The 9,871-nt window shown below is 39.5% G+C and overlaps 1 protein-coding gene across 3 annotated transcripts in view; it reads right to left on the bottom strand.

Annotated features, from left to right (window-relative positions):
- Positions 1-550: 550 nt before the first annotated feature.
- The window catches only part of LOC136625673 (cytochrome P450 2C8-like), a 33,157-nt gene continuing 23,836 nt past the window's right edge, over positions 551-9,871 (bottom strand). For all 3 annotated transcript variants that reach the window (XM_066600072.1, XM_066600073.1, XM_066600071.1), the window contains 3 exons: positions 8,358-8,545; positions 909-1,050; positions 551-757 (listed from right to left, as the gene is read on the bottom strand). In XM_066600072.1, coding sequence (XP_066456169.1) covers positions 603-757; positions 909-1,050; positions 8,358-8,545 — 485 coding nt within the window. In that variant the 3' untranslated portion in view covers positions 551-602. The remainder of the gene's footprint in view (positions 758-908; positions 1,051-8,357; positions 8,546-9,871) is intronic.

Here is a 9,871-nt window from a genome sequence, read left to right as displayed (position 1 = left end):
GGAGTAGTTAATGGTGGATTGTCGCCCACATTAGGCGAGTGGGCAGGTAAATTTGGGGAGAATTTGGTTGTGGTAATCTCGTATCTGTAAGACAGAGTTTACATGAACTGTTATGGTTATTAATTGGTTAATAAACTCGTGTCTGTAAGTCAGAGTTTACAGGAAGTGTTATGGTTCCTATCGGTTACATTTCTCCCCAATGTTTGTAACCCCGTTAAATAAACACCGCAGCCATTTTTTTCAATACTGGTTTCTGTGTTTGTTATTTATAAGAGTTTGGTAAGGTTTCATTAAAGCATGCGATTCCATGCTACATAAGGTGTCATCTAACCAAACAATGGTCCTGCCTCTGTGGCTCCTGTAATAGTAAAATCAGGCCCCTTTGCTGTATATCATCACATCAATTTTAAACATTATGTGCCACATTTCATCATTCCACCCATTCATACATGGCTCTCATCGATGGTCACCTGGTTCTGATGGGGGTGTGCATTGAACACCTACAATATATAAAAAGTAGCAGATGACAATGTCTACATGTAGCCTATAGGTCATTCAACAGATAATTTTAATGATACTTTGACTTCTTTCAACTATAGCTATTAGTGAGACACAAAACGTATCTTATATGGATTAACGGTGATGTCAATATCTGAAGGGTTCTCGTCTGATTCCAAGCTGAAATTCTGCAGTATAGAAGTGAGAAAAATAAAGATCTCCATTCTTGCCATTCCTTCTCCCAGGCAAATCCTCCGTCCTATAAGGAATGGTAAAAACAAGAGTTTTTATTTCAGAAGCATGTTTTTGTATAACAAATGCTAAAATAGAAAACTTGCCATCATCATCAAAATTAGCACTATTATGAAAATACATGAAATTTGTATTCTGTGTCATCATCTGAAAAATACCTGCTGAAAATGGAAGGAAAGCTTCATTCTTCTGAAACTCTCCCTTCTCATTCAGAAAATGCCCTGGGTCAAATTTTGTTGGTTTCCTGAAGTATTTGGGATCTTTCAGTACAGATGTGAGGAGAGGAAACACTGTGGTATCCTTCAATGCAATAATGGGAGACAACAAACATAAGAATGATGAAATATCACAGTATATCAATTCATTTGGGCAATCTACTGGAAAAAATCAACCAAAATTAAGCTTAACATAAAGTATTTTGCTGTTGAGACCTCAAGGATCAGCAGTAATCTGTAGGGAACTAACCAAGTGTTCAATTCCCCAGCAGCACCTTCACAATGGAAATGAAGTCTTACATGTTGACCAATAAAATTAATGAGCTGCCCATATGATGGATGGGCACACTTATTCCTTGGGTGCTGCTGTTTGCATTCACCCTCCATTGTAGGTAATTAATGAGGAAATCCAATGTAGAAACACTCTGAAAGGATATTTTTAAAATACTACCTTACTGTTAAGTGAATTATTCTTCTTTTACAGACCACCCTTTGTTATCCAAGTTGAACAGTTCACCTTCCTGCTATGGAGCCTTCAAAGGTGTTGACAGGATGTCTGGTTGCTTGTCATAGCAACTCTAAGGATCCATTTACATGGGACAAATGTCGGGCAAATGATGCCTGATAATCGTCCCTGTGTGTCCGCGCTACCGTGCTGTCACATGGGAGCTACTAGTTCTGGCTCGCTCACGGAGCAGCCAGCAGGGGGGCGAGGCAGTGCCGGAGATTTCTCACCTTTCGCCCCCCTCCCCGCCCTCTTCATTGAGATAACACAGTGCCCATTCATTACTGAACAGCCGAACGACCGCTGTGTTGTCTCGATGGAGAGGGGCGAGGAAGCGAGAGGAGAGAAATCTCCCTCACTGCTCCGCCCCCTGCTGGCCATTCCATAAGCAAGCCAGCTCTGCTACCTCCTGTGCAATAGCACAGCAGCGAGGAAACACAGGGACAAGTATTGGGCATTGTTTGCCCGACATTCATCCCTTGTAAATGGACCTTAAGATTCTTACTGTATGTCTAGCAGTCAGACTCTTCGAGCCACTCACATGAATGCTTTGTATCTCTATTAGTTGTTTTTTCCTCTATAAACAGAAACCCTCAGTGTCATTTTTGCTATATGACAGATATCACTGGCGTTTGATGCACCCCTTTGATTTACAGTAGGGTATGTCAAGTTCTCTTGAGATGTCCATTCTTTTGACAGGAGTGCATGCAACCCTATTCTTTCTATAATAACTTACAAAAATTGCAGTAGAGGCTTCGAGCAGAGCCTCTGTCATAGATGTGAGTACAGTCTAACCTTGGAGCTGCAGCATATTAATGAAAATGTTTAGGTCAAGAAAAGTTAATTTTCAGGCTTGAATATCATAAGTAAATCTCATGCCTATATTCTTGTTATTTAATCATAATACTAATTCTTCAAATAAAGCATTTTTCCCATCCCACAACATGGACACGTCATATATAAATCATATCTGAAATAGGAGACCTTTGTAAATTTCAAAGTCATCTGAAAAGGTATAAGTAGCTTCCCACCACCAAAAGAAAAGATTCATATAAGACGGCTCACCAGACGAAGACTGCAAATAGCTAAATTTCCAGCAAATTAGGTCTTTGTCCATTTAATTAAATTTAATCCTAAAAACAATTTTTTTTTTCTCAATCCAATTTTTATTGGTATCAGATGAGTGAAACTGTTACAGATAATTGTTATCATATCTTACATCTTGCAAACATGCATTATGTAGGGTCTAATAGGTATAGTGGTTAATGTTGATACATTTTTAGGGTTAGTTTAACATCGTAAAGAATAATAAATGTTTCATATGTGAATATGTGGGTAGGGAAGTTAGGGAGGGGAGGGTGTAGGGAGGGGGTAGGGAAGACAGAGAAGAGGAAGGAAACATGAACGAACAAAAAAGAGCATCACTTTTAAATATCAGAGTGGAAATCTATTATTCCATTGGGTCCACACGGCTTCATACTTTAAATAGGACTTATTTCTGAGTGCAAGAATTTTTTCGAAAATGCTATGTTCGGATATCATTTGTATTAGATCATTTACATGTGGTGTATCTGTTTTCTGGCTGGCAGTGATTTAGCTCCCATCAGAATATGGCTTATCAGACGTCTGGTATCGGATCCAACTTCTTTTAAACCCAAGAGCAGGACAGCTGTAGGCGGACATCTCGGTAGCTTTGTTTCTGATATTTTATTTATTAATAAATAGATGTCAGACCAGTAATGTGTAATTTGAGGGCAAGACCAGAATATATGTAGTAGCGTGCCTTCTTGTCCACAACCCCTCCAGCATTCCGCGTCTGGGATCAATCGTCTGTTTCTTAGTTGTACTGGTGTTAGATACCATCTTGTAAGAGTTTTTAGATGTGTTTCTAATATGTTGGAGCAATTCGTCGCTTGTTTTGCACATTTAAAAGAGTCTGGCCAGCTTTCTAATGGGATCTTTATTTTTAGATCTTTTTCCCAATTTAGAAGGTGACATTTTTTCCCCGATTTCAGGTTGCCCCCCATTTGGTCGTAGAAGAGTTTTGTTTTGGATTGTTTCCTTTTTGAAGTTTCAAAAGATTTAATGATAGTATCTGCGGGAGTAGCGCTTTCTATAGTTGGGTGGTTTGGATTAGTGATCTTATTTGAAAGTACCTAAATAGTTCCATTTTTGGTAGTCTGTATTGTTCAATTGGCTTTGTAAAAGATTTTAGTTCTTTATTCTCAAAAAGATCTGATATGTATTTTACTCCTGCTCCATACCAGGATGATAATTGTAGCCCCTGAATGCAATGTTCAAGGGTGCCAATAGGGATCTGATTGTGGGCCTCTGACTCAGATTTTTCTGATAGGTAGGTAAGTTTGGTCCACGCCTCTAATGTCGCCGAGATAGTTAAAGAGGCAGGAGGAATGTGAAGTAGTGTTTTTAGGGGTGGGTGTAGGGCTGACAGAATAGTTGCGTAGATTAGTGGGCTTAAAGTTTTTTGGTTTGTCATTTCTAATTCTATATTGTACCAGCTGGTGTTTGTAGAGTGGGTAATCCAGCATTTTGATTGGTTGAGTAGTAATGCATATCTATAAGCTTCTAAGTTGGGGAGTTCTACTCCTCCTTGTGATTTGCGCAGGAATAGGATAGAGCGAGCTTTTCTGGGAGGCTTGCTATTTGATACATAGTTGGTCATCTGTCTTTGAAGGTTTTGTAGAGTTACTTGGGGGATAGGTATGGGTAGTGTCCGAAAGTAATATAATAATTTTGGGAGAATTATCATTTTATATAAAACTATCCGACAAATCCAAGTAGTTTGATGTTTTTTAAACTTCTTTAGCTCTTCCTGAAGTATCTTCAATAAGGGGTGTAATTAGCTGATATTAAGTTAGATAGGGGGTAGCAGATTTGAATGCCAAGATATGGGACATTTTGATGTTGCCACTGAAAGGGAAATTCCTGTCTTATCTCATTTTTTAGGTCCTTGTTTATATGGATGCCTAAAATTTGTGACTTGGAGAAATTTAGTTTATAGTATGAGATTTTTGAGAACAGCGAGAGAGTAGAGTAAGCGTGTCTTAGGGAAACTATGGGGTTAGTTAACATTAGAAGAGCATCGTCTGCGAATAGACTTATCTTGTGTTGCCTAGTTCCTGCGTGTACTCCTTTGATATCTGGGTTTAGTCTAATGTATTCTTCTAGGGGTTCCATTGCTAAAATAAAAATCAGTGGCGATAAAGGGCAACCCTGATGAGTTCCATTAGTAATGTGGAAGGAATCTGATAAAGTGCCATCAACTAATACCTTGGCTGAAGGGGATGAATAAAGAGCTTTAATTGCTTTGATGAAATTGCCGGAGAAGCCATATTTTTCGAGAACGGAGAAGGTTTATCCCCAGTGAAGCCGATTGAAGGATTTTTCAGCGTCTAAGGCTAGGAGTATGGTCGGAGTACGAGAGGAATCTAACATAGAGAGGAGGTTTATGACTCTTGTTCCATTGGAAGCTTATCTTCCTTTGATAAAGCCTTCTTGATCTGTATGGACTATGGACATCAGAGTTGCCTGAAGTCTTTGTGCTATGATTTTTGAGTATAATTTTGTGTCGCAATTAAGCAATGATGTAGGGCGAAAGTTTGTTAAAGAGGAAGGGTCTTTGCCGGGTTTAGCTATAGTCACTACCGTGGCTTCAAGCATTTCTTTTGGGAATTTACCTTGTTCTATGGCCATATTGAACGTTTGCGTTAAATGTGGTGCCAGAGTTCCTCAAAACATATTCATTGGAGAAGCCATCTGGGCCTAGAGATTTTAGTTTTTTTTTAGTGTTTTTATTGTGTCTAGTATTTCTTGGGTTGATATAGGTTTATTCAGGAATTTATTTTGGGCTTCTGAAATGTTTGGGAGGTTCAGTTTGTTAAGAAAGGATGAAATTTCTTGATAGGTTGGTTGAGATATGGAGGTGTCCTCTCTTAGATTATATAGTTTTTCGTAGAATTTACGAAAGCATTCGGCTATCTGTTTTGGGTGGGATATTTTTACATTCTTGGCTTCCGGATTAGTTATGTACGGAATTTTTGATTTTATCGTTTTCTTAACTAGATTTGCCATTAGTCTAGAGGGCTTATTGATCGAAGAATAATATGTTCTTGAATTTTTTATCGCTTTGTCGAAGTTGTCCATCAGGAGGGTGCGTAATTTTTGCCTTAAGTTGAAGAGTTGTTTATGATTTTCTTCTGATGGAGAGCTATGTAGGAGGTTTTCAGTGTTTGTGATCTGGGAGAGAATGTCGTTAAGTTGTTTCCCTTTTTCCCTCTTATGTTGTGCGCTGAGTTTAATGAGAACCCCTCTAATGTACGCCTTATGTGCGTTCCATATTGTCATTGGGGACATCCCTGGTGTCGAGTTGTATTTAAAGTACTCCGTCAGAGCGTCAGATATTATTTTGGATTGTTGAGAAATTCCATGTTAATGTATTCCATCAGGAATACATTATTTTTCTATGGTCGTCTTTCACCTCCATGCTCTCCCCACTGAAAGGTGGTCGAGATGGAAGCGTGGTCAGACCATATAGCCTTATTAATTGAGGCATCTGTAATTAAAGATAGGGTCCATCTGTCAACTAAAATCAGGTCAATTCGCGAGAACGACCTATGACATGGGGAATAGAAAGTGTATTCTCTTGCTGAGACATTCATACATCTGAAGGTGTCATAAAGTGCTTCCTTCTGTAGCCAGGGGTTCAGCACTGGGGATTTTCTAAGTGACTGGTTTGTCGTGCCAATGTCTCCATCAGGTATGAGGTTAAAATCACCGCAAATTATCAATTTGCCCCTTCCATGCCTCCACAATTTTTTGATTGTTTTGTTTAGAAATCTTATCTGTCTTACATCCGGTGCATATATGTTCAATATAGTGAAGGGAGAAGAATTTAGATTACCCGAGATCATAATGAATCTTCCCTTGGGGTCTTGTACTATAGAGGTTGTCTCCAATATAACTGAGTCTCTAAAAGCGATTAATACGCCTACTTTTTTGTTTGATGCACAGGCTAAATATATATTGGGGAACTTAATATGAGTAATTTTTGGACACGCGGAAGCACCGAAGTGAGTTTCCTGCACACACAGTATGTCTACGTTTTGAGTCAGGGCTTCCCTCCATAATGCCGAGCGTTTAAATGGTGAATTTAGCCCGTTGGCATTTACGGAGAGAAGTTTAACCGACATGATGGTGATGGGTGTATGTTTTTGCTATGGAGCAGTATGGACAGAGTGTGATGCTTAAACATAACAGGATAAAAAGCAAACAGCAAGTTAGCTTAAACATAGGGTCCATCAAACAGTTGACGGACAAATAACAAAACAACAAGTCCATGTGTGATGTGGGCTTGTGCAGTATGGGGGGTAAAGTTCACCTGAATGGGCGAGAGCAGTAAACAGACTTTACCGAGATATAACTCGGGTATGTAAAAATTTTTCCGGTGTTCTTTGTCTTCTGCTTGGGTCTCTAGAGATGTTGTCAGGTATGTAGATGCCCCAGGATTTCAGCAACGAGATAGCATCTTCTGGTTTAGAAAAAATATGGTTGGTTCCGTCTTTATGAATCAGCAGTTTTGGGAGGAAACCCCATTTGTATGGCATTTTTGCCTGGCAGAGAGCGTTGGTGATTGGCGAAAATTTTCTTCTTGCCTGTAATGTCGCCTGTGATAAGTCTATATATGGGCGGATTTCATTATACGGAGCCGGTAGTTGTTTTAATTTGTGAGTTGCTTGCATCATTGCTTCTTTAACATGGAAAAAATGGAACCTGGTTATTACATCTCTGGGCACTGAGTCGGGGATGAATTTAGGCTTTGGTAGCCGGTGGGCTCTGTCAATTGTTAAGTCCATAAGCGTTGTATCTGGTAACACAGTTTTAATTATTTGCTGAAGGTATTTGGTAATCTCCGTCGCTGGGACCGACTCCGGAATTCCCTGAATTTGACGTTGTTACGACGGTTTCTGTCCTCTATGTCTGCTAGTTTTAATTTAAGAGCATCTACTTCTTCTGTTAGAGTGTAATGTTCATCTATAAGATTGTTATCGGATTGAGTAATTTCACTCATTTTATTCTCTGTATGGGTGATTCTTTTATCCATTTCTTCCATAGACGATTTTAGGGTGGATGTGAGTGAGTCGAAATTAACTTGTAAGGAGTCTTTTAGAGCTAGCAGCATTTTTTCATAAATGCCTCCGTGGCTGGTTTCTCTGAGGATGGCATGGAGGTTATAAAATCCTCCATGGGAGGGCTATGTGGATCTTCCACTTGTTCCTTTGATAGTTTGGAACGTTGTTTTAATGGGCTAGCTGTGGGGGAACTTTGTGGGTTTTTTTTATTATGTGGAATGGTCGGTGCCATTTTGTTTAATTGTGATCTATTCTTCTGAGGAGGCTTTCCCCTAATGGCCGCCATCTCTGCTATTAAGTGAGGTAGGGAGTTAGTGTGAGGTTTTGTAATATTGCTCACCTCTATTTGTTCTCCCTGGTTCATCTGTATTAGTGTCCATTGGGGCAGACTTGGGTTGAATATCGGGGATATTTCAACTTCTTCCTGCAGGCAAGCAGGCTGTGTCGGAGCTTCAGGGTCCGAAGTGTGTGGGCGGCCACGCGGTGAGAAGAACTCCTCCAGGCGTCTGTGTGCCGTGCGGGAGGACTTGCGGCGGCTCATCTATTCCCCGCTCCGCTGTGTCTATAGTCACCGGGTGAGTGAAAGTCGCTGTAAGTGCTTTATTGTTGCTTTAGAAGCCTCTGCTCTCGGAGATTCGAGATTATGCGGCCAGCTCAGTGCTCGGTCAGGCCACGTCCCCTAATCCTAAAAACAATTTGACGTTGCTCAAAAGTGGTAATATGCATATTTCCTCTTACCTTGGGGATTGTGTATCCTCTAAAGTTGGTGGTTTCAGCTACTGCATGGGGCAAACCCAATGGTACAATGTCTGAATATCTCTGAATCTCATGAATTACAGCATCAGTATATGGCATCTTGCTCCGATCCTCCATACAAGGACAACGATCTGGACCAACCACCATATCAATTTCTTTTTGAATTTTTGCTAAAGCAACAGAAATCAATGTTTTTGTCAAATTACTGATATTTTTACTAAAACAGTTACTAAGCTGTTTTTTTTTACATTTTAAGATTTTAATAAAGAGAGCAACATTCATGGCAGACTTGCTTCTTCATAGGACGCTATTGGTCATGTTAAAGTGTTATTCGCTATTTTAAAATTCATGTCCTAAGGATTCGCCATCGCTATTAGACTGGTTCATGTCTATTTCTCAGCGTCCCACTGAACAGCTGTTTGAATGGGTCATGGTTTATTACAGCTTCACTCCGTTCACTGGGCTACAACAAGTATGGAACTATACAACAGAAAGTAATGGAGTATATAGACCTTTCAAGCAGCTGATTGACCAGGGTACCAAGAGTCAGATCCCCATAATCTTATATTGATGATCTAGCCTAAGGATAAGCAATCAATTTTTAAAGAACTGGATAACTTCTCTTAGTTCCCAAATCGGCTAACAAAACTGCCATTCAACCAAAACATAAGGGATCCAGAGGTAGAACTCTTACCCATTAGACTATTAGGAATTCAAACTCATCATAGTTTCCCTAGGTTCTATTCACAGATGTGCCATTAGTTTCCGTGTAACAGAAGCTATAATACTGTACTGTATTGATTGTATCCATTTTATCAATGATTAAGTTATTTTTATAGCAGGAATAGCACTATATGGTATGCTTTCCTTGATGTCAAAAGTGATGGAAACCTTACCAGAAACTATTATAATAAACAACAATGCAGATGTCAACAGAGCCTTAGTTATTTAGCTTCTATAGTGCCAACATATTGAATAGGTTCTAGAATGATTGTTGCCATTTAAATTATTCACTCTCCCCAGCCAAATTTTCTTATCTAAAACACACACAACAACCTTTCAGTATGTTTATGAAACTGCGGTACCTGGAAGGAACCTCCACAAACACAAAGAGAACATGCAAACTCAATATAGATGTTGTCCTTAGTGTGAATTGAGCCCAGGATCCCAGTGCTGCAAGTTAACAGTGCTAACCACTGAGCCGCCATGCTGCCTTTGTCTCTTAGCAGTCTTTGACTTCTCAATAACCTGTTTGCAGTTCTATTGGCAGATTACTGCCATAAATGGTATTGTATCCTGTATTTTCTGACAGATTTTGAAGGTCAAATTGGCTCATTTCAATTGGCCTGGATGACATGGAGGGACACGAGACTAAAGTTGCATGTTTGTTATTTTCATATTATGAGCCGTAAGAAAACACTTAGCAGATATTTGTGACATAACCTGTGGTTGTAATAACTCTTTAAGTGCTTTCTATATACATTACCTCTTAGCAA

The sequence above is a fragment of the Eleutherodactylus coqui genome, chromosome 4 (assembly GCF_035609145.1).
Source record: "Eleutherodactylus coqui strain aEleCoq1 chromosome 4, aEleCoq1.hap1, whole genome shotgun sequence".
In the NCBI taxonomy this organism is placed as follows: Eukaryota; Metazoa; Chordata; class Amphibia; order Anura; family Eleutherodactylidae; genus Eleutherodactylus; species Eleutherodactylus coqui.
This window is presented reverse-complemented; position numbering and strand designations above follow the sequence as displayed.